The sequence below is a fragment of the Fusarium keratoplasticum genome, chromosome 2 (genome assembly GCF_025433545.1).
Source record: "Fusarium keratoplasticum isolate Fu6.1 chromosome 2, whole genome shotgun sequence".
Taxonomy (NCBI): domain Eukaryota; kingdom Fungi; phylum Ascomycota; class Sordariomycetes; order Hypocreales; family Nectriaceae; genus Fusarium; species Fusarium keratoplasticum.
This window is the reverse complement of record NC_070530.1, coordinates 1,558,068-1,581,550: the sequence shown is the minus strand read 5'-3', so window position 1 is coordinate 1,581,550 and position 23,483 is coordinate 1,558,068. Positions and strand designations below refer to the sequence as shown.

General features: G+C 54.4%; 8 protein-coding genes across 8 annotated transcripts; 3 read left to right on the top strand and 5 right to left on the bottom strand.

Moving 5' to 3' along the window:
* Positions 1-128: 128 nt before the first annotated feature.
* NCS57_00242600 (DUF2415 domain-containing protein) lies at positions 129-2,272 on the bottom strand (the record flags this gene model as incomplete). Its single annotated transcript, XM_053052457.1, has 4 exons — positions 129-213; positions 265-2,034; positions 2,092-2,160; positions 2,253-2,272. 4 exons carry the CDS (start codon positions 2,270-2,272, stop codon positions 129-131), a joined length of 1,944 nt encoding a protein of 647 aa, XP_052917703.1.
* Positions 2,273-3,899: 1,627 nt separating this feature from the next.
* NCS57_00242500 (uncharacterized protein) lies at positions 3,900-6,047 on the top strand (the record flags this gene model as incomplete). Its single annotated transcript, XM_053052456.1, has 3 exons — positions 3,900-3,926; positions 3,985-4,183; positions 4,240-6,047. 3 exons carry the CDS (start codon positions 3,900-3,902, stop codon positions 6,045-6,047), a joined length of 2,034 nt encoding a protein of 677 aa, XP_052917702.1.
* Positions 6,048-6,479: 432 nt separating this feature from the next.
* On the bottom strand, positions 6,480-7,034 carry NCS57_00242400 (uncharacterized protein; the record flags this gene model as incomplete). The annotated part of the gene is made up of 1 exon (XM_053052455.1): positions 6,480-7,034. The coding sequence occupies one exon, from the start codon at positions 7,032-7,034 to the stop codon at positions 6,480-6,482; it is 555 nt and encodes a 184-aa protein (XP_052917701.1).
* Positions 7,035-7,455: 421 nt separating this feature from the next.
* Positions 7,456-9,383, bottom strand: NCS57_00242300 (Signal recognition particle subunit SRP68; the record flags this gene model as incomplete). Its single annotated transcript, XM_053052454.1, has 3 exons — positions 7,456-7,969; positions 8,019-9,143; positions 9,193-9,383. The coding sequence occupies 3 exons, from the start codon at positions 9,381-9,383 to the stop codon at positions 7,456-7,458; spliced, it is 1,830 nt and encodes a 609-aa protein (XP_052917700.1).
* Positions 9,384-10,944: 1,561 nt separating this feature from the next.
* Positions 10,945-14,432, top strand: NCS57_00242200 (SNF2 family DNA-dependent ATPase; the record flags this gene model as incomplete). The annotated part of the gene is made up of 3 exons (XM_053052453.1): positions 10,945-10,957; positions 11,060-11,545; positions 11,596-14,432. The coding sequence occupies 3 exons, from the start codon at positions 10,945-10,947 to the stop codon at positions 14,430-14,432; spliced, it is 3,336 nt and encodes a 1,111-aa protein (XP_052917699.1).
* A 714-nt stretch (positions 14,433-15,146) lies between these two features.
* NCS57_00242100 (Spindle pole body component) lies at positions 15,147-18,049 on the bottom strand (the record flags this gene model as incomplete). The annotated part of the gene is made up of 3 exons (XM_053052452.1): positions 15,147-15,572; positions 15,628-17,591; positions 17,644-18,049. 3 exons carry the CDS (start codon positions 18,047-18,049, stop codon positions 15,147-15,149), a joined length of 2,796 nt encoding a protein of 931 aa, XP_052917698.1.
* Positions 18,050-18,803: 754 nt separating this feature from the next.
* On the top strand, positions 18,804-19,672 carry NCS57_00242000 (Proteasome subunit alpha type; the record flags this gene model as incomplete). The annotated part of the gene is made up of 3 exons (XM_053052451.1): positions 18,804-18,828; positions 18,898-19,436; positions 19,499-19,672. The coding sequence occupies 3 exons, from the start codon at positions 18,804-18,806 to the stop codon at positions 19,670-19,672; spliced, it is 738 nt and encodes a 245-aa protein (XP_052917697.1).
* Positions 19,673-20,086: 414 nt separating this feature from the next.
* On the bottom strand, positions 20,087-23,112 carry NCS57_00241900 (Zn(2)-C6 fungal-type domain-containing protein; the record flags this gene model as incomplete). The annotated part of the gene is made up of 5 exons (XM_053052450.1): positions 20,087-20,431; positions 20,494-21,142; positions 21,200-21,262; positions 21,308-21,932; positions 21,987-23,112. 5 exons carry the CDS (start codon positions 23,110-23,112, stop codon positions 20,087-20,089), a joined length of 2,808 nt encoding a protein of 935 aa, XP_052917696.1.
* Between the last annotated feature and the right edge of the window lie 371 nt (positions 23,113-23,483).

Genomic DNA, 23,483 nt, shown 5'->3' with positions numbered 1-23,483 from the left:
GCAAAGCAAAGCAACAATCGTCGTCATGTGTCATCATCACTTTTGGGAACAAGCGCATCGGTCTTCCCAAAGAGACCGCAAGAAAAGCCGCCAACGCCAGCAAATCATGTCATGTCCTCCCCCTTCCTTCATCTCATCGAAACACTGGGACAGAACTTTCGACTCTGTACGTCGACGTGGAGTTCGTAGATGCCGTTCTGAGCACCAACGAAGCTGTTTCAAAGTTAGAAAGGGGTACCGAGTTGGACACGACGTAATACTCACAGGGTGCGGCCGTCTTCGCTCCAGGCCAATCCGGCCGTATTGTCAGGCGAAGGCGGCATCCCAAGGCCTCCATGATCATCCTCCCACCGTGTGACGACCTGGTTGACCAAAGGAACTATGATGGAAGTGTCATCTTGGTCACGGTCGCCGCCTCGTTCTCTGGCCTGAAGGATCTCGAGGACGGTGAGATAGGATGAGTCCTGCCTCTGGCGCTGCTCTCGAAGCATCGCCACAGTCTCTCCAAGACTCTCCATCCACCGCTGGTCTGGCCTTCTCCCATTCTCAGGGGTGTCAGACGTATCCCGCGCGATTGGTCGAGCTCCGCGAAGGCGATCACCAGCACGATAGGTACCCAACAAGTCTCCCATAGCACGGCCAATACTACTGCTCCTCCGCTCTTCAGGCCTCCCAGAATCGTCGTTAGCGGGTCGGCGAGTCGACCTCTCTGCCCACAGGGTGCTCGTCCCAGCTGTTGGCCTATCATCTGTACCGGCCGTTCTCTGTCTTTCTCGGTTGCGGCGACCGAGCTGCATGGCTTCGAGAACTAAAGTCTCGTTTGCGGTGAGGGGGCTGTTGAGTGTGTCAAGCATCTCTAGTCGTCGCCTTGAACTCTCATTGCCTCCTGGACTAGTGGTATTGTCTCGTCGATCGCGGCGGTTTTCCAAAAGTCGTGGGTCAATTGTGTTTCGGTCTAGGATGTTGATGTGCTCGAAGCCTGGCTCTTCAATGTCAACAATTTGACGGACTGTAAAGTTGCTCCTCATGTCAGCGATGCCAACATGCCCTCGATCTTCCGTCCAGGCCAGTATGCCGTATGGGCCTGGGCAGAACGCCATGTCTCTGACAGCGCCTGGGCCGCTGTGTGGCCGCGAAGACTGGAAGGACGTTATGAGAGGATCGGCATCAGGATTCGACAGGAGGGCAGCGTTGAAGATTGATATGGTGCCGTGCTGGGTGCCAACAGCCAGGTATGCACCGGACTCAGAAAAGCAAGCGGCAAAGCTTCCTCGACTATCAGTCTTGTCATCCTTGCGCTGGCTCTTGAGAAGTATCCTCTGCGTCTGCTCCCATTGATATCCCGTGGACTCCCTCGACCTTGACGATGATTCCGAGGGCTTCCTTACTCGCTGGTGGACGTAGAGATACGGGTCGTCGAGGATGGCGATCAGTAGGCGGCCGTCTGGAGATATGAGGGCGCGGTTTACAAAGTCGGGGTATGTGATTACATCCAGAGGTTCGATTTTCTCCTTCTGGTCGAAGTCACGAAGGCTGACTAGGATCACGGTTCTGTCGTTGTTGGCCAAGATTGCCACTGGTTCGGTGTAGGCCCTGTCATGAGCGGCAAGACTAGTTGGCGGAAACCAAAGGGTGACGCAGTTGACTCGGTCTTTGGCAAGTTTCATGCTTTTGGCTATGAGGCTCTTATTGGATCGTCTGGCTCGCGATATCAGAGAAAACAGAGAGCTTTCACGGGTCGAATCGAGCCCAAGGCTAAGCCGAGTCTCTGGATCAAGATCGAGAGAAGAGCCCTGGTTGTCGTCATCATTACCGTCGTCGAGCCGCATCGCCACGAAATCGCCGTTCTCACTACCACAGCATAGCCATCCGTTCTCGGCGACGAGGCATCGGGGCGCAAAGGTAAGAAGCTTGATGGTTTCGCATTCGCGTGTCGTGGTGTTTAGGCGTTGGACATGATTACTGCCGTTGCCTCCCGGGAAATAGACAATGTTTTTCTTTTCGGCGCTGACGAGGGAGCGTAATTGCCAGTGCCTGCATTTATGTATCATGAGCATGAGCGCAAGAAGGGGATATATGATGATGACGTACTGCGGGCGCACGGGGATGCGGTAATGTTTTCGAGACTGCTTCGAGACAAGGGCCTCGGTGGGATAGATCCTATGGGCTATTAGCGATCATTATACGGCAAGGCATGATGGCAGAGAATAGTAGTAATGCCACGATGCGATCTGGCGGCGTGGGAGTCATACTCGCTCTCGTCTACCGCCATCCTGACCCAAGCCGCCCCTCAGCCAAAGCGATGAGTTGAGAGGTCGACGGGCGTTTGGCCACCCGGCGATAGGGGTGATGTTGCGACACTAGGAGATGCGATGACGACGTTTAAGCTCCTGAAATGGCCAACGGTCAGATGCTGGAACGGGCGGGCGAGCTGTTGTGGGCCCAGGCGAAACGGGCGAGAGAACTGGAGCTGGAGCTGGAGCTGGAGCTGGAGGCAGAGTCGAAGAGATGGGGAGGTATCTGTGATTCAGGTGCGTATATGGTCGAGGAATCGATGAAGAGAGGCGAAGTAGCGACGAGAGTCGGCGGCAAAGGGTCGTGCGATTGATGGCAGTGGGTTTATGTAGCGTGCGAATGACGTCTGGCGTGATGAAGGTGGTGAAGTTATGTAGGTAGCGACTGGGTTAATCCAGACCCGACCAAATGGAGCTTCAGCGGCTGCCAGCTCTAGTCGGGGTAAAGCAAAGTACAGTACCACAGCACTGGGATATGGATATGGCGCCCGCTAGGTATGCTGACATGAGCAAAAGAACAGGATCAAGATTATTGGTCCAGCAACAGAGCCAATGATGGATTTTTTGTTCAGCCTGCTTATCCGGAGACAGGTTGTGTCTTTGAACGGGAAGTGGGATAAGCGCACCCTGGCAGCTGGAGAGCTACATCATGATGCATCAGCAATTTGGTTTATGAGAGGTACCTCCTCAAACTCTTTTCTATGGCAAAGAGTAAAGGTAACCAAGACATGTCTAAAACCTGCAGCTTCAATGACACCGATACTTGAGAGCATAGCAATCGATCGCTCAACGCCGGGCCCAGTGAAGCATAGAGTCCTGTATTCTCCGCCGAGGCCAAACTCCCTCTTAGATCCATCTCAGAGGCCAATTGCATGAACCTGTCGCAAACCCGGTGGCACCGAAGCTCCCTGTCCGGGGGGCGAGCTTTAAGCACGGACGGTATCACGTGCGGTGCAGCTTTTCTTTTCTCTGCTCCACTCCGGGGCAATGGGCTTCGGTGGTGGCTGGGGGTGGAAGCGCTTTCGGCGGGCTGTTTAGCGCGCGCAACTCGGGCCCTCATCGCCGAGTCCGATGCTGGTGATGGGTGCTTCTGGCCCCGCACATTCGGACTTTGCAGTGCCTTCTTTTTGGAGTTTCATGTCCGGCGGAGGGCCAAAACTCCAGGTTATGAGCAGAAACTTCAATTGGGACATGCAAAGATCAGATATTCATCTTGCAGCCATGCACTTCCTCCCTGCTCCCGCATCTCAATGCTCTACATTCACCGCCATCGGCTGGTCCTCCGATCAAGTAAAAAAACTCGGCCAGAGCCTCCAGGGAGGTTGAAAGTGGGTCTCCGTAGGGAATAACCATGGTCCGAACCTAGCCGGCCAGTGGGGACGCCGCTTGCCTCTTTCCTTCGGCTTCTATGACTGACCAGTGGCCGACCGGGGAAGAAACTTGAGCATCCATTTTTTCTCGGGACAGAAAAATTCGCTTCCCTTCCCTCTCAATCCTCCGCCTCCATCCATCTTGTAAAACACCTCTCTCCCCCATTCAATCTCCGACTTGCGCCTTCATCCTTTTTTCTTTCCTGTCTTCTATACCCCCATTACAATAATCAAGATGTTGGCTTCGCGTTTGTCGAGAGCTGTAAGTCTTGTCACTGCCCCTCAATCGCTTCATCAATACTGACCACCACCGCTTCCAGCTGCCCCGAGCTTCCCCCATCGTCGCTCGCTCGGCTGCCTTCGCCCGATCCCCTCTCGCCTCCAAGTTCGCTCGCTATGAGTCGACTTCCTCTGAGGGCAAGGTCCAGGGCGCCGTGATCGGTATCGATCTCGGTACCACCAACTCGGCTGTCGCCATCATGGAGGGCAAGGTCCCTCGCATCATTGAGAACTCGGAAGGTGAGTTTCAGCTATCAATTCGCTCACTGAACCCCCCACTAACCAGCGCGCACCAGGTGCCCGAACTACCCCCTCAGTTGTCGCTTTCGCCGAGGATGGCGAGCGACTTGTCGGTGTCGCTGCCAAGCGTCAGGCCGTCGTCAACCCAGAGAACACCCTCTTCGCTACCAAGCGATTAATAGGCCGAAAGTTCAGCGATGCTGAGGTGCAGCGCGACATCAAGGAGGTCCCCTACAAGATCATCCAGCACAGCAACGGCGATGCCTGGGTCTCTGCCCGGGACAAGAACTACTCCCCTTCCCAGATCGGTGGCTTCGTCCTCAACAAGATGAAGGAGACCGCCGAGGCCTACCTCTCTAAGCCCATCAAGAACGCTGTCGTCACTGTCCCTGCCTACTTCAACGACTCTCAGCGTCAGAGCACCAAGGATGCCGGTCAGATCGCCGGTCTCAACGTCCTCCGTGTCGTCAACGAGCCCACTGCTGCTGCCCTCGCCTACGGTCTTGAGAAGGAGACCGACAGCGTCGTCGCTGTCTACGATCTTGGTGGTGGTACCTTCGATATCTCCATCCTGGAGATCCAGAACGGTGTCTTCGAGGTCAAGTCCACCAACGGTGACACCCACCTTGGTGGTGAGGATTTCGATATCCACCTCGTCCGCCACATGGTCCAGGACTTCAAGAAGACTTCCGGCCTTGACCTGTCCGGCGACCGCATGGCTATCCAGCGTATCCGTGAGGCCGCTGAGAAGGCCAAGATCGAGCTTTCCTCCTCTCTCTCTACCGACATCAACCTTCCTTTCATCACTGCTGATGCCTCCGGCCCCAAGCACATCAACATGAAGCTCACCCGAGCTCAGCTTGAGAAGATGGTTGACCCTCTCATCAGCCGCACCATTGAGCCTGTCCGCAAGGCCCTCAAGGATGCCGGCCTCCAGGCCAAGGAGATCCAGGAGGTTATCCTCGTTGGTGGTATGACCCGTATGCCCAAGGTCGGCGAGTCCGTCAAGAGCATCTTCGGCCGTGACCCCGCCAAGTCCGTCAACCCTGACGAGGCTGTCGCCATCGGTGCCGCTATTCAGGGTGCTGTTCTGTCTGGTGAGGTCAAGGATCTCCTCCTCCTTGACGTCACTCCTCTGTCCCTCGGTATCGAGACCCTGGGTGGTGTCTTCACCCGTCTGATCAACCGCAACACCACCATCCCCACCAAGAAGTCCCAGGTCTTCTCCACTGCGGCTGACTTCCAGACCGCTGTCGAGATCAAGGTCTACCAGGGTGAGCGTGAGCTCGTCAAGGACAACAAGCTTCTCGGAAACTTCCAGCTTGTCGGTATCCCCCCTGCCCACCGTGGTGTTCCCCAGGTCGAGGTCACCTTCGACATTGACGCCGACTCTATTGTCCACGTCCACGCCAAGGACAAGTCCACCAACAAGGACCAGTCCATCACCATCGCCTCTGGCTCCGGTCTCTCCGACAGCGAGATCCAGCAGATGGTTGAGGACTCCGAGAAGTACGCCGAGGCTGACAAGGAGCGCAAGGGTGCCATTGAGGCTGCCAACCGTGCCGACAGCGTCCTGAACGACACTGAGCGTGCTCTCAACGAGTACGCCGACAAGCTCGACAAGACTGAGGCCGACTCCATCAAGGAGAAGGTCACCACTCTCCGCGAGTTCGTTGCCAAGAACCTCTCTGGCGAGGGTACTGCCACCGCTGCTGAGATCAAGGAGAAGGTCGACGAGCTCCAGGTCGCCTCCCTCAACCTCTTCGACAAGATGCACAAGGCCCGCAACGAGAGCAGCGAGCAGTCCTCTGGCGAGCAGCAGCAGTCTCAGGAGGGTGAGAAGAAGGACGAGAACAAGCCCTAAGGGATTTGACATCTCGGAGCTTTAAAACAACAAAACAAAAGAAAAAAGATATCATGAGGAGTGAGGGGTACGCGGCTTAGAACCCTTCTCTCCATGTATTCCATTGTATTCATATCCCGCCCTGGCCGTATGTAGTTTTTACCCATGTCCTTGATTTCGGGTTGGCGGAACAGGCGTTGGAGCTTTAAAACCTCTATTGAGAGATCACTTGGGACGTTTTACGAGATGATGGTACGGAAAGGGGGTCAGTGTTTGCATATACTTGTACAATGACGAACCTGTTGTAGGTAGAATAATAACACATCCCCCCTCAATCGATGCTTTCGATGAAGTTGATGGTCCGTCAAGTCACAGTGATCATGATGCATGTACTCATGTGATGTTATTTGGTATGATAGATAAGGAAATGAAAAATGACTGTATGTTTGCGTATCATGACATCCATGCCCACGCCGTGTTGAGTCTGTTTACTCCATGTAAATGAATCGTCTTGGCCTTTTTAGAACCGTCCTTCTCATCAGCTCCTTCAAGCGGATTTCCTCCATTCAGTTCCATCATAGACCGGGCGTGCTTTAATCGTGATGCGTGCTCTGTAGGCAGCTGAAAAGTATCGTATAGAGAGCCCCGCGCATTGGGATCGCGCAGCGGCACTCGCTCTCCGGGGGTGGTTGTGTCCGTAAAGAGGAGCTGGCGACCTTCGATCTCGAGCTCGGATACAGGACGGACCTTGCGGTCGTCCTTCTTCTTGCGCTTCGTTTTGGTGGTTGGTGAGGGTGCAGATGGGGTTTCGAGAAACCAGCCTCTGCGCTGGGCGAGGCGGCGTTCGAGAAGTTGACGGAGGACGGATATGAAGATGGATATGACGAGGAGGATGATGGCCATGGCAACGATTGTTGCTGGAGCTGGGCGACCCAGCCCTGGCCATGAGGGAGGAGGCTGAGGTTGCCAATGCCGTGGCGGCTTTGCGCTGACCGAATCGTGGTTCATGTTGGATGAGGTCAACCTCAGCAAAGGGATAGAAGAACTCGAAGGGTTATTACTAGAAGACCCGCCCGACAAAAAGGCATGGCGAGGATCCCGAGAAGGATGAGAGTTCGGACAGGAAGAGAAGAGCACAGACGAGGAGCCAGCTAGGTAAAAAGGGCACAGCTTAGAGGCACACGAGGCGGTGAAAGTAAACAAACGGCATCATTTGCGCCAAGACACGGTACTGATAGAACCGAGAGGGCCCATCTCTGGACTGGAATGGAGGCAGACCGGGCGACTGGGTGACAAGGTATTTTTGACAGAACTGCACCAAGACACCGAGGGCTAGCATACGGCGCTATTTGTAAAGGGAGGCATGTGGTTGGAGTGCTCAGAAAAGCCGCGACCTAGATGTATCACTTTTTGGTCTGATGTATTTTGACTATGATCTCCCGAAACCGAACCAGCCCCTCTTGGGTTGCTGAGGTGCTGGCTCCTCCGTGCCAGCCTTTTCTTCCTTTCCAGGCTCAGCCACTGCTGCTGGCGTCTTGCTAGGATAGTCGATGTAGTTCCAGGCCACGTCCAAGAAGATGGGCTTCACGGGGATGAGCGCCAGCTTGGGAGGGAACTCGACAATGTGCGACAGGTTGACGCCTGCGGAGGGGTACTCATGGAGGCTCTCGATGAGCGGTCGTTGGACGCCGCTGGACTGCTTGCTATTCTTGCGGAGGTTGTCAATGTGCACAAGAGCGCGATGGCGCTGAAGCTCGCCGTTGAGGATTGTCTGTAGGAACTCGACAGCTGTGGATGAGACAGTCAAGCTCAGAGCAGCCGCGTCTTCGGCCTTGGGAACCTTGGACAGGGCATCTTCAACAAGCCCATCGGCATGGTTGATAAGAGCGAGGGCATTGGCAGCACTGCCAGTGATGGCGTGAGAGCGGGCAATTGCCAGAGCCCTATAATGTTGTTAGCTCTGATCGTCAAGAGGGCTGGCGCACGACTTACTTGAGGGCCTCAAAGTACTTGACATAACCGTCAATCTGGTCAGCCAATTCTTGGTCGTTTGCAACACCTGGTAGTTCCTTGATGGACTCGATATTTTGCAGCGTTCCGTCGTATAGAGCAACCTTCTCCTTGAGCTTGGCCAGCTTCTTTCCTGGGGGAAGCTCCTTTTCGTGTTTGGCCGCCTCTTCGGCAGTCTTGCCCTTCCTTCTCTTCTTCGCTCCGTACTCCTCGGGCGCGCCGTCGTGGTGTCCTGTTAGAACCCGGTTACGGCCAATTCTCCAGCTGACTGTCTCAAAGTTGACAGCGGTTCTCGTGATCTGCAGGCTCTGCATCCGGGGATCGCTTTGCTCCACGCCTTCTCCCTTCATCTCCTCGATGGCCTGCTTGGTGGCATCAACGGCATCTTGGCTGAGCATTAGGATATCATCATAGGCAGCAGCTAGCTCATGTGGCTCCCGTCCCTTAGGCTCTGCCAGATTCTGGGCGAGCTTCTCCTTTGCAGCGAGCATGGCACCCCAAGCCGTTGCGATCTGGGCATCCTCAATGCTGACTTCTCTGGAACGCCAAGTCAAGGTCTTGGGCGCGCCCTCGGCACTGGCAACGCCATCTTCTGCCTCTTCCGCTGACCTGAGAATGCTGGGATCGATCTGATTAATCTCGTTGGCGAGTTCGGATTCGGATTCGGGAAAGGCCTTTCGAGCAATGGTGGGAATCGGAACGGTTCGGGGCGTCTGCAATTGATACGCAGCGTAACGAATAGAGGGGTCAATAGTCTCGGAAAGAAGATCCTTGAAGATATCGCCCTTGGTGATAGTTGCCAGAGCGCTGTAGATGACGCGCGCCTTCGCATAGCTTCGCAAGCTGGTATCCCAGGCCTTCTTCTCAAAAGCGGCGCTTCCGTGGATCAAAGAAGAATATGCCTTGGCCTCGAGGATGTCGGTGGGAGTGGCGCCAGAGGTATCGGCTTGAGAGAGCGCCTCAACAAGTTCATCAGAGGTGCGGGCGGCTTTGACGAGTCGGGAGACGATGTGGGATCGCTTCTTGACGTCGCTCCAACGACTCGACTTCATGCTCATGGCCTGAGCCCAGGCTCGTTCGCTCGTGAGGAGAAGAAGGTTGACATATCTGGAACGTGGGTTAGTAGCTTCGGGTTGAGGTTCGAGGTAATACACACTCGTTGTTCTTGGCGACTTCCTCCGCAGTGACCTTGACAGGGCCTTGAAACTTTCCGCGATTCTTAGTCACGATCCCCAGCTTCTTGCGGCAGCTCAACAGCCGCTTGGCCAGGCTCTGGTGGTAGGACGAGTAGTCGCCATAGAGGAGCGCCTGGTCGCGGCCCTGGACAACAAACTTGGTGATGTCCATGGCGGCGGTGGCAGTGACGACGGATGGAGATGCCTGTAGTGAAGGCTCGGAGGGGCCAGTGGAGCTGCAATGTCAAGGGTGACGGCTAAAGATGAGGTCACGTTTCCAGGCGATAAAGGCTGAATGAGGCTCGACGTGGAGGTTTAGCTCAGTAGCGGGGGTTCATGGGCCGTGTTGTCAAATGGCGGGGCACCAAAAATTCACAGAATAGACGGTAAATTGTTAGTGGAGCGGTTGGAGGGCGGCACGGGCGGGCATCCGCCATCAGTCAGGGCAGCTGCCTCGAAAATTCTCTAAATTGAAATTACATAAGCGCGCGGCTGCATGCATCATCGCCATCCTCATCATAAGTCTGAGTTCATGATGGGCTGGTGATAAACACATGCTTTCTCCTGGCTAAATCAATTAGCGATAGAAGCTCTTTTTCTGGAGGGGAGAGCTATGACAACGTGGAGAGTCTTTGAGCTATTAATTTGTTTTGACTTCCTGGCAGCTATCAGAGTTTAGCTGGCCCCTGCGGAATGCGGTCATGTGCCATTGTAGATACTGATGGATGGGCATTGTGAGTGTGAGGGACCATTCAGCTGCTGATAGCAAGTATACTTCTTATTCAAGTTGCCTGGTCAGCATGAGTCAATAACCCAATTCCAGGCACCGACGATTGGGTATCCCACTATTACAGAACCGAATCCGTCTTACATTGTGTCAACAGCTAATTCACACCTGAGGCTAATACCAGTGAATGAATACGGACGACAATGAGTGCATCAAGAGACTGAATCCATCTCAGGCCATCACCCCTCCAGGCACCCCTGTCACAGCCCACCATCGTCCCGTTCACAACAAGCGTCTCTGGCGCCAGAAAAACAGGCTCGTACGCTCCATTGTCAGACTTTGGGAAAAAGCCTCGAATGCTTCTTTGATCATGTGCTCCTGTTCGATGCAGATGCCCCGCAGAGCCCGCCTGGGCTAAGCCCAGATAGGTAGCCACCCTGTGACCACCGTCGATGCAGCCTGCAAGTCACGCATTGTCACGCGCCGAGGGACGTGCTTCTCTAAATCTACACTTTGCCTTGAGAACCTCACCTCGTTCTTCCTTCTCACTCGCACTGCACCTCTTTATTAAAAAAAGAACAAAGCCCAGGGCGGCTCGAGGGAACAGAGACCTTGCATAGGCTCTCACCTGCCGGCTTTCCATTATTCCTCTCACCCGTGGGGCTGGGCCTTGAGGTCCTTCCCTTGTTCCTTGTTCGCCCCTCGCTCGCCTTCCATTTGATATCGAGCCGCTTATCATCGCCTCCATTTCAACCAACCTTGAACCCTCCAAAAGCACCTTGCACTTCTCGCCTCTGCGCTCAAGTGTTTGCACATCGCTCGTTGCCCTTCTGCGTCGCACATTTCTCACACTTGCTACCTGCTCCTTGCGCCCGCAACCACGTGACGGTAATTCTTGTCATGAGAGCGGCACTTGTTCTCATGAACCCGACCCACGAAACACCTCTCGCGAATTTGACTCTTACTCTACAACCTGCCGCCTGCCACCTGCGGCCTTCATAAAGAGATGGCTACAAATGGTATGTTAAGCTCGTGAATGAGATGAGACTGGATTAAGTGAAGCCATCTGTTTCATTTTATCTCGTCTGTTACTCCGTCCTAACCTCTAACGTTATGTCCAGGCCAGTCATCTCGCTCCGCCAACGCCGTTCCCTCATGGAATCCCGCCGCGCTGCTGCAGCCAAATCGCAAGACGCCCTCGAGTCCAGATCTCACCAACCCTGCCCAGAGGCAGTTTTCGCCATCCCAGAACCTTCAAAGAAATCTACAGAGACCGCAGGCGAATAACCCCGTCGTCTTTCAGTTCTCAAGTCCAAATGATACCCCGTCTGCCGGCCCATCTAGTCGATCATCCACCCCAGGAAGCAGCTACACGAACGGAACCAATGGCGCCGGTGCATTCATTGAGCGTATGAATAACATTCAGCATCGTTCGGTAGTTCCGCAGGCCAAGCGACGACGAGTGGAGGACATAGAAGGTTCTCATGAGGGCCAAGCTCCTACGGTCCGTGGCGGGAGCGGGATTTTGGGAGGATATGTCCAGGAGAAGCGCAAAGAGGCTAACAGCTCAACTGCCTCGCCAGCCATGACTGTCGACCTCACCAGTGGTATGTCTAAATGCTTACCATCCCTTGTACGTGTTTGCTAACCTGCTCAGGAAACGATGATGAAGAGGTAGTCATACAAGACCCTCGCGACGAGGAGGTTTGCTATGGTATGATCAAGGCGGCGCTGAGCTGCAGCCGAGTTCCCTCGCCAAAGCCAGGCTCTGTGCAGAGCCTCTGGGGCCCAGGCTACCAACCCGCTATCAAGGTCGTACTCAAGAGGCAGGTGGGCGATACATCGTTCAAAATACAAGCATACGACCACACGCGGCAGATCATTGGTCTCGTTGAAGCTGCAAGTGCCCGTGCTGTTGCTCCTCTTCTCGACTCGAATATTCATTTGAGAACAGAATGTCGGATCCCGCCACAACCCAAGCAACCCGGTGAGGAACCTGGCCAGCCGACTTCTCGATCTTACACTCTGGACATTGTCATGTACGGGCCCGTCAAGTATGCTCGCAATGTGGGCGCGCACCTGAGCAAGTACAACCAGAAGTTGCTAGCTCCCTACCTGGTCCAGAAGGGCATTCGCGTCCAGAACCCTCACGTTCTCGAATATCGTCCCCCGGCCCCGAGATCATATTCTTCCACCAACTCTTCAGCTGATGGACAAGGGGGTTCCTTCACTAGCACCGTCACTACTCGTACCGTCGAGGAGATTCGTTCAGAAGTTATGGGCGTGTTCGACTCCCTCACGCGAAACGACGATCTGCCAGAAATGGAACCTTCCTCCAACATCCTCACACCTCTGCTTAAGCATCAGAAGCAAGGATTATTCTTCATGTCAACCAGGGAGCAGCCCCGAGACGTGCAGGCGCAGGAAAAGACCATGGTATCATTCTGGCAGGACAAGATAGGCCCAGCCGGACAAAGGCTGTTCCTCAATGTCATCACTGGACAGACCCAATCCAGGCCGCCAGCAGAAACTCGAGGTGGAATCCTGGCTGACATGATGGGCCTTGGTAAGACGTTGAGTATCCTCTCACTAATCACATCCTCGACCGACAAAGCACTCGAGTGGGAGCAACGAGCTCCGATCCAGCCAGAAGCTCCGGAGCAAAGGCAATCGAGGCATGATGTTCTCACCCAGCAGCCAAGCCTTGCCTTGACACCTCTGATGCGAAACTCCAAGGCTACTCTGCTTGTCTGCCCTCTGAGCACTGTTACCAACTGGGAGGAACAGATCAAGCAGCATATTCGGCCTGGTACTCTCAACTACCACATTTACCACGGGCCTAACCGAATCAAGGATCCTGCGAGACTGGCCGGCTTTGACCTTGTCATTACTACATATGGCTCCGTTTCGAACGAGCTCAGCTCTCGCCGGAAGAAGAAGGATGGCCTCTACCCACTGGAGCAACTTGGGTGGTTTAGAATTGTGTTGGACGAAGCACATATGATTCGTGAACACTCAACTCTACAATTCAAGGCGATTTGTCGACTGCAAGCCGATAGACGCTGGGCTGTCACCGGAACCCCTGTTCAGAATCGACTAGACGATCTGGCAGCCTTGCTCGCTTTCCTCCGCCTCCATCCTTTCCACGATCGAAGCAAGTTTCTCCGTTACATCGTGGAGCCTTTCAAAGCGTGCGACCCCGAAATTGTGCCCAAGCTACGAGTTCTCGTCGACACGATCACACTACGCCGACTTAAGGACAAGATCAACCTGCCTCCTCGAGAGGATCTTGTGATAAAGCTTGATTTCAGCCCCGAGGAGCGCAGCATCTACGAACTTTTCGCAAGAAACGCCCAGGATCGAGTCAAGGTGCTGGCCGGAATTAACAATGGAAAGGCCCTTGGCGGAAACACGTATATCCATATTCTAAAGGCCATCCTGAGACTCCGACTGCTTTGCGCGCACGGCAAAGATCTGCTCAATGACGCTGATCTAGATGCCCTGCAAGGAATGTCGGCAGAAATGGCAATCGATATTGACGATGACGACGATGAAGATGACAAGCCGTCTCTGTCGGACCAGAAGGCGCACGAAATGTTTACTCTCATGCAAGAGACCAACAATGACGCATGTATCGAGTGCAGCAGGAAGCTTGGCTCTAACGAGAGTTCCAACATCGAAGCCGAAGGTCAGGATGACATTCTAGGATACATGACTCCCTGCTTCCACGTCATCTGCCGATCTTGCATCAAGACATTCAAGGACCGGGTGAGATCTCTGATGGCACCAGGCGAGACGTCTGGATACTGTCCAGTCTGCAACGCCTACGTCAAGCATGCATTCGTGCAGCTTCACCGTAGGGAGGTGGACGCGGAGCATGATGGTCCAGCCAAGACCAAGTCACGGAACTCGGTCAAGAATTTCGACAAGTACGATGGTCCTCATACCAAGACACGGGCTCTGGTCGAAGAGCTCTTGCAGGCTAAAGCGGCCAGTGAGGCCAATCCTTCTGAGCCGCCTTACAAGTCTGTTGTCTTCTCGGGCTGGACCTCGCACCTGGATCTCATCGAGCTGGCCCTCAATGCCGCTGGAATCAAGTTCACAAGACTGGACGGCAGTATGAGCCGTACCCTCCGAACATCGGCCATGGACAAGTTCCGTGAGGACAACACAGTTCATGTCATCCTTGTGTCCATCATGGCTGGTGGACTGGGTCTGAACCTGACAGCAGGCAACAACGTGTATGTGATGGAGCCTCAGTACAACCCGGCGGCAGAGGCTCAGGCTATCGACCGAGTCCATCGACTGGGACAGAAACGACCTGTCCGCACAGTTCGGTACATCATGCGCGATAGTTTCGAGGAGAAGATGCTGGAGCTTCAGGAGAAGAAGATGAAGCTTGCCAGCCTCAGTATGGACGGACAGAGCAAGACGCTGGATAAGGCCGAGGCGGCCCGGCAAAAGTTGATGGACCTTCGAAGTCTTTTCAAATGAGTCACGACATGCACTGCACTGCACAGTTGGTTGCACGACTGGATGGGAAGACGGACGCTGCATTGGGCAGGCGTTTTTGGTGTGTTTTCTGACATTTGATTTGTTTCATTTCTTCTGCCTTCTTCTCTTCTCTCTGCTCACTCACAGTGAGCCGGTTCGGGCTCAATTAGCATCATCCTGGAGCGTGAGCGCGCAGGCATATATACATGGATTTTGTTTTGGTTCGTTGCGTTTCGTTGTGCGCTACTAGGTTGGTAGGGGGGGTGAGCATACACCTGGCTCTCACGAGAGGTTTCTTTGCGTCATGGGAATAACAAAGGGGTTGAATGGGATGGCATGAGCGTTGAGTTGAGCAGTTCTCCGATACCACAAAATGCAGGCAGTTCTGGGATTGCGTATGGCGTGGCGTACTGTTGTTGCTGTTGTTGACGGGCTTTTGCCCCATGGACGTCATGAGCAGCCAAGGTTAATGATAGAGGGGTGATGACATATAGACAGCGGGTATTCAAAGGTATTCATTCAATGAATAGGGAAAATGAGTTCAAGTTGACAAGTCAACCATGATGCGGTCGATTGATTGATTGATTGATTTGGTGGTATCTAAGTCTCTCAATGATCCCAGTCTTGAAACCCCTTAACGCCAGCCTCGTGCCTCCATTTTGGTCCATCCACCATCACTCTACTACCGTCAAGGAATCATATTGCTAGTAACCCTTAAGCAGACTCATCCTCGTGGCGCAGGCCAGAATACTCAGTCCCCTGGTTGGCAGTGCTCAACCTCGCACACAGACTCAGGAGTACGACAGTCTCGGTGGCCGCATAGTGGTTCAGGGCGTCAAGTAGGATCTGCAGGTGACGGCTGAAATTGCCCTCCCACTTGCGGATGATCTCAAAGAGGTTCTCGATGCGAGCTTCGGCGTCACTAGCGCCGGCGCCGGCAGCCGAGACGGTGGACGTGTCATGGGCAGCCGAACCTCGCTGGGTGGCCTTTGTGGCCTGGAAGCGCTTCCACTGATCGGCCGTCATGGTAGACGGTCTGGTTGCGCCAGAGAGGTCAGGGTCTGACTTTTCGAGCTCGCGGGTGAGCCAGTTTGTGTAGGCGGCGAAGATAGTACAGGTCTGCATGAGCTTGGAGTGAATCTGACGATAAATTAGTAACTGTGTCACGCCAGGGGGTAGATTAATGTGTACATACCCTCAGTAGCTTGCTGTTGGTGAGCATGCACTCCTTGAGACACGTATCCAAAAAGTCAACGTGATCCTGCATCAGCTCGTCGACAGTCCGCGTAGATACCCCTGGACCCGAGTTCACGCCTGTAGCATCCTCGTTGGTCCGCAACCGTGACATGAACTTGGTCCAGTTGGGCTCAATGACCTCGGCGGTGCAAAAGTACAGTAGCTGCTGGACAAAGACAAGCATACGCGCGCGGAGAGTCCAGACACGCCGCTTCCAAATCTCCAAGTTGCGCAGGACGCCCTTGTGCGCCCAGCTGATGCCGCGCGTCTGCGTCTGCCAGGTGGTGGAGAGCTGCGACTCGAGGTAGCGTAAGGAGAGAAGGTAGCGGAAGAGGGTCTGGTATCGCCAGACGGTCTTGCGGCTGATAACGAGGGAGACTGGGAAGGGGACAAGGTAGTCAAGCTGCAGAGATGTGAAGCCGACGGCGTTCTTGTCGTTGTCGATGGGTTGATTGGCCAGGGGCTGCAACGCCTCACCCTGCTCAATACCCGTGATGTTAACGACGCGCTGCAGAGCCTTTGTGAGGGTGGTCTCGTTCATCTCGACCTTGACGTCCTCCTTGAAGGGGTCGAGGGAGACGATGCTTCCCGGCTGACGCAGCACCAGATCCAGCAGAGACTGCAGCTTGCCCGTGTTGACAGACTTGACAGGCTTGCGCAGCTCCGAGGCGCCCAGCTCGAGGAAGTAGGAGAAGTAGTCGGACGGGTCGAGGAAGAAGTAGTGCTTAAGAGAGCGGAGACGAGCCGGCAGCGCATGTGTTGTGAGCAGCAGCTGCATGAGGGACTCGTTGGCGTGAGCATATGCGTTATTGACGTTCTCGAGGAACCGGCTGTCGTCGAAAGAGACGGGTACGTCTTTCACAACCTTGCCGACATCGACGCCGCCACACTCGCGGACGACGTTCAAGTATTTTCCGGCAAGCAAGACCTTGCCCTTGACGCCCTCTAGTTGAGGGGGGATATCTTGTTCCCGAATAGTATATCGTCGCTCCCAGTAGTCGTCTGTATAATCCTGCTCCAGCATCTCGCGGCGGATGCTCTTCTGTTCTTTGATCAGGAACTCTGCATGGGGATCATGAATCCCACCGTGATGGAGCCACTCGTTGAGCATGACCATGTAAGGTTTGCTTGCATCTCGCAATAGCGTCGTCAGTAGAGCTCGGGCTGCTGGGTCTCCCGATAGAGACTCGAGGCGCTTCGTGATCAAGCCAAGAACAACTCCGCCTTTGCATATCTTCTTTCCCGTCATGTTGTTGGGCACCAGCTCACCACCATCTCGCAGTGTTTCCAGGATGTTTTCAAAGTCGTCGGCACTATCCTCGGACTCGTCCGTCTCCTCATCAAGCAGGGCGTTCTTCTTGAGGAGCTCGTGAGCCAACATGTATAGCTGCAGCATCATCTGTCTCGTGGACAGGGTGTGGATATTGAGCACATGCACGGTAAATGTATCACTGGTGAGAAACTGTGTCTCGAGTTGTGCAATCATGACCAGGTAGTCGTGTAGAAACTTGCGGATTGACGCACATAGGGCGTGGTTGACGGCGCCAAACTCCTCACGACTCTGGACATCGACAAAGGCTTCCAGGGCAGAGTAGTAGGTCGCCATCTTGAGCATCGACAGCGTCAGGTCTTGTAGGCTGGGGTCAAGACCGGGGAGCGTCCTGAAGCTCGGCCCGGACAGCCTATCCCTTTCTTCGTTGGGGTTGTATCCCTTGGCGAATCTGATGTACTGCCCTTCATATCCCATGAAGACGTAGAGCAGGTCTTCGACGATGGCGGCTTCTTGTAGCTCGAGGCTCAGCTCCCCCAAGGGTTTTGGCTGAGGGGCTTGTGGTACGGTCGATGCGAGAGGCGGGATGGATATTCGAGAAGCTAGAGGTGCTGTAGTATGTGGGAGGAGGGTCGCTTCTGGGTTCCATGGCGCTTTATGCATGGTCAGCCTTGATGCTATCGAATGCCCAACGGGTCGTCATACCTTGAGGGGTCTCAGCCCTTGACTCCCGCTGTCGCGCCTCGGGCGCCTTGTGCCTCGGTGCTTCCGACGCACTCCTGCTCTCCGAGGGGCCTCGCCGTCGAGTGACCCTATCCGGACTCGTCGCTCGAGGCACCACGCGCTCTAGGTGAGCTTCATAGGTGCGCTCCGTCACCCTCCTCTCCTCATATCTCCTCTCCTCGACGTTGCGGCTCGTCGGCCTTGGGTTCCCGGACGCCGTGCGCTTATGAACGCCCGGGAAGCTCCCCGGATGAGGCGACGGCCCCTTGCTGGACTCGGACCGCTCGCTCTTGAAGCTATCGGTATGCCTGGCGGAGACGCGGGGCCGTTCTTCGCGGTGCTCGCTGGCGCTTGCTCGGCCCGATGCTCTGGGTGCACCGGATGACATGTTTTGACCGTCCTACATTGAGAGGGCGTCCCTGCGCCGTCGACCAGATAGAAGCCCGGGGACTTGGGTGTGCGGTTGCGGATGATGGCCGGGGGTTGTTGATATAGAGGAACTGGTCGGCTTTGGGAAGCTGTAAGTGTGTGTGCCCAATCGCGCGACGACGTGACGTGGGGTTTGTTTCGTCGCGTCAAAATCAATGGACGAGCTTGTGTTACTACGTAGAAGTGGTGACTGGGAACAAGACGACGAGTGTATTTGACGCAGTATGAAATATAGAGAAAATCAATTCATTCGCATTAATTGGCTTTGTTGTAGTCGTATACCTAACTGAAGCATTGTTTTTATATGCTCAAGCATTCAAGCCTCAGCCTCGCCCGGCACTTGAGCTTCTTACTGTGGCGGTGAAAATGTGTAGGTGTGGCTTCAGCACCTCCCGTCCACTAAAAATCCAGGCTGCAAGCCTCTAGCCACTAACGCCGCAGCGCGGCTACTACGTAGGCGGAGTGCTTGCCTGGCTGAGGTCCATGTTGCTCTAAACTCCACCAGAGCTCGCATCCTCCGCATCGTCAACCATCATCCATCTTCGCTCTGGTCTTTCGGTCCCTCTCACCAGCTCTTCCCTTTACCATCTGGCAAGCTCTTCCACGCAAGCTCGCCCACCCACCTCAACACCGGTCTTCCACTTCGCATCTGCTCCCCCTCGAGCCCTCTCTCCGCCCTCTCTAGCTACCAACCGTCCATCACAACCGCCAAGATGTTTATGGCAAGATCCGAATACGGCATGTCGACCCTTCCCTCTCTTTTCCCGGTCATCGTTCACTTCCCAGATCAAAGCTAACCTCTGCCAGACCGGGGAATCAACACCTTCTCCCCCGAAGGCCGTCTCTTCCAGGTCGAATACTCCCTCGAGGCCATCAAGCTCGGCTCCACGGCCATCGGCGTCGCCACCTCGGAGGGTGTCATTCTCGGTGTTGAGAAGCGTGTCACCTCGACCCTCCTCGAGACCTCGTCCGTCGAGAAGATTGTTGAGATCGACCGTCACATTGGCTGCGCCATGTCGGGCCTCCAGGCCGACGCCCGCTCCATGGTTGAGCATGCCCGTGTCGAGTGCCAGTCCCACTCCTTCAACTACAACGAGCCCCTTCGTGTCGAGAGCTGCACCCAGGCTATCTGCGACCTTGCCCTGCGCTTCGGCGAGGGTGCCGACGGTGAAGAGACCATCATGAGCCGTCCTTTCGGCGTTGCCCTTCTCATCGCTGGCTTCGACGAGGACGGCCCCCAGCTGTTCCACGCTGAGCCCAGTGGCACCTTTTACCGCTACGACGCCAAGGCTATCGGCTCTGGCTCGGAGGGTGCCCAGGCCGAGCTTCAGAACGAATACCACAAGGTGGGTTCCCTTCTTGACCCCGCGCAGCTGAACTGTGACCAACTAACGCTTCTTCTCCATAGTCCCTGACTCTCACAGACGCAGAGACTCTTGTCCTCAAGACATTGAAGCAGGTCATGGAGGAGAAGCTAGATGCCAAGAACGTGCAGCTGGCCAGCGTAACCCGGGAGAAGGGCTTCAGAATATACACAGACGAAGAGATGGCCACCGTCGTAGAGCGGCTGCCCGCCAACTGATGAGGTTGCTTAATGATGAACAGAATCCACGAATAGACAGACAGAGAATCTTGATCTCGGCGTATCTTGGGTCGGCGTGCAACCGCGAGTTACCAAGGCATCCAGGGAAGAAGTTGTAGACAAATACCTAGGCGCCCATGGATGGCCTTCTGAGGAAGGCCCCTCTTATGTATCATTAATGTATGGATCCAACAGGTACCCAGAAATGATCCCCCGAACATCTCGATTCCTACCACCCACATCACGTCTATCATTTCAATTCCACCTACTTCTCCATGCAGCTACTCTATCTGCCAAGTGCCATCTGCACCAAAGATGCGATCCATAAATTCATGTCGCGTTATAAGATATAAACAAGTAACACTCTAGATCTGACCCACCTCTTCACTCCCTATCCAAGACCATGTCTTCCCCTTATCCATCATCTTTGAGTTCTAGGAGCTCCAGATCTCGTTCGACGCTCAACAAACCGAGAGCATACGATGCTCGTTCTGACTTGGCCACAACGATCCGCTGGTCTTCGTTTGGCTCGAGTTCTTGAATGACTCGGTCAATACGTCGTGGATTCTGCCACACCGAAATGGGCACAACACCAGCTTCGGTCGTGCGAGCATATGGCGCGCCGCGGCCGAGCTGCGCAGCTTTGATCCAAGATGATTCACATCCATCCGCAATCCGTCTTGCAGATTGCCAACCCGTCAGTCGGGCGATATCACGCAGTCGACGAACGACCCAGCGCCGCTGCCCATCATCCTGGTACTATAGCATTGTTAGCTCCGGTTCAGGGTCTAGTGTCTTTCCTCCAGAGGACAGCCACGTACCTCAATAGCTGCTACAAACAAGCAGAAACAGCTCTCAATAAATGCTGCGCTGACCAAACAGGTTATCTCTGTCATCTGCGAACAGTCGTCTGATAGACCAGCTGCCACCCGACCCAGCTTGTTCGAATATTGCGCCGTCTGCCGCGCCGACATTCCAGCCGCCTGCATCGCGGCCGGCGGCATCGAAGGGTGAGTCCGGAAGAGGTGGATCATGCCCATATAGTAGTTCATCCAGATCCCGGCCACCGAAAATGTCCGGTATTGCATCGTCATTCCAAACGGTGAGTCCCGTTTATCCGAGTATTCCGGTCTAAGAGGCTGGAACTCAGGACCCAGGCTGTTCTCAAAAACCTCGAATGCATGTTTGATGGCCTCCCACTCCTGGAGGGCAGCTTGGAAGCTGGCTTCAGGGTCATGTTCATCAGTTGAGTCGCTCTGTGGCGATGACCCAGCCGGGGGCGTGAAGCCTCTTGGGACCTTGAAATCCCCAGTCGTGGGTACAATGCCAGGGAATGCAGGCGGCGAACCATTGCCAGCTCCAGGTGGAGGGCCTTTTGCACGGCTTACTCTTCTTTTTCGTGAGACATCTTTGGAGGAAAATTCCGCGAGGCGCCCAAGCAAGAGTATGAGATGATCATATGTTCCATATCTAGATCTTCAGTGTTAGAAGTCCATCTGAGCCCAAGTCATTAGCGGGTCAACTAACATAGCTTCCAGTTTAGAGATGGGCGCTCTGGGCGGACATTGAGACCAAAACTCGTATTCCATGCTAGGCCGGTTAGCTATGTCACCATCACACGCATGAATAACTCACAATAACTTGGTGCCTCCAAGCATACTTTGATACACATCCATCTTGCAGTACCACCAGTACAAGTCCCGCACGTTTTCGTATTGCTCAATATCCCTGTCAGTCACAGTGATGTTGGGCGAGTCAGCCGGTTGCTCCTTGCCCAGTCCGTAGTCATCTGGCGTGGTTCCATGACCTGAGAGTGTGTGAAGGAGGTTGTAGTCAAGGTCGTTGAGTTCACTCTGTGATGTTACCAGGAAACCAGGAAAGAAGCTGCCCATTTGGTTCTGATTCCGGGCATCCCTTTCTGCCTGTTTCAGTCGCTTCACCGGCAGATATCTCCGCGACATCTCCCTTAAAGGTATCTCACGAAACAGAATTCTGGCACCAAACAGATGGTTGCACCATTTGGTATGATCCGATGACCAAACTTCGAAGTATGCCAGCAAGAGTGTTGCTGCGACGGTTGCGGGTTGTGTGCGCCTGAGGGGTGTGTTGACGTTTCGAGCAATCCTACGTATTGCCAGATGATAGTGCTTCATAGCCGCCGTGGCTGGCATTTTTTGCAGTTTTGCTATCTGCAGGGCCGCCAGAGCAAGCATGGCATGAAGTAGCGCGGGATGGTTCAAGGATATGACAGGAAAGGTGTCTTATCAACGGTTAGCTCTTGGCAGGACTTATATCAGAGAGACGAAAGGCTTACAGCTCCAAAGATTATTGGCTCCTTTGGGAGTAGCGTCGAACGAGTTCTCGCCAGTATGGTCGAATGGATGCCTCTCATATAATGACATGCTCGGACCTGTCACCTGAATGAAGTGCATGAATATAGCCAGCATCCTAGGATCCTTGAGTTCAGATATCCGGGCTGTTGCGGTATAGTCAGAGAGTATGTTGCACTGGGCAAACGTGGAAAAAGCTCGAACTCGAGTCCCATTCGAGTCCCATGTACCATTGAAGTGCTTCATCACCGGTCCAAGAACCTCTCGGGGATCTCGAGTTTCATCGTCTGATTCCCCCATCGAGGCATCGTCTTCCGGCAAGTCGTAATCAAGGGCGGATTCCGGTACTGACCTCACCGGTTCGGGTGGCTCTTTCTTAATATGAACAGGATTCGCTTGGCTGCCACTAGCATATGGTTCACCCGCATAGGGTTCACTGCTCTGTCCGTTAGTCGGAGGGCCGAAATGGTGCGGGCGATGCTCTTGTGGAATCCCGGCGTATCCTGTACGAGGTTCGGGTGGCATCATGCCATTAGGTTGGTGGTATGAATGCGGAACAGCAGGAGCATTGAAATCGTATGCGCCAGGGGGCATCGGGCCTTGTCCATGGGCGTAGTGCCCATAGGGCACATGTTGATGCCCATGATAGCTGAAGGAGGGCGGCTTGGGGGCTATCATGGGCAACGGACCTTGAGACGAGGTCTTTGCCTGTAAGTGACTGACGAGATGCGAAGACCCTGGGGGATACAAAGCAGGACCAAAAGGACCACCTTGTATCGCACCCATTGGGTCCTTGAAGATGACCCGCTGGCTGTAGCCCTCGCATTGGCGTTTGGATTTGATGCAGTTATTGCACGTCGGCCTGCCCTCGTCGCATTTGATGCGCCTTTTGCGACAAGCTTTGCGAGAGTATAAGTCAGTAATGTAGCTCTTGAAGCAAATTTGCAGGAATGGCGGGTTTGCAGACTCACTTAAACAACCAGTTTTTGTCCTCTTGCGGATGTTATTCCTCTTGCGATCCGGGTCGTCTTTGCCATCATCTTGTTGGTTTGAGGCATCAGGTGCCTTCTGAGCAGTAGAAGCTGATGCTACTCCAGAATCTCGATCCATGATGAAAGGGCCGCCGAGGTGCAGACTTCACAAGCTCTCGGTTCACGCGGTCCTATGTGGTTGACGGCTTCACATGGCGGTTCCTCGCCGTTAAGTCGGGAGCAAAACCACAGTCCGAGACAGGTGTATTAGAACACACCGGCTATGTGGACTGGGGGCCGATAAGCAGGACAATTAAATCAAGACGGGTTCGGCTCGGATGATAAAGTTGGGATGAAAGCGAACAGGCGGGACCAAGAGAGTTCGGGACGAAGAAACAGCCGAGGGAAGATAAGAGGAGGTGTATCCGCAAATATGACTTGACAAGTCCAATAGGTTAGAGGAGACGGGAAGGCGCATGCAATATAGGTGGATAAAGGAGAGGGAGGGAA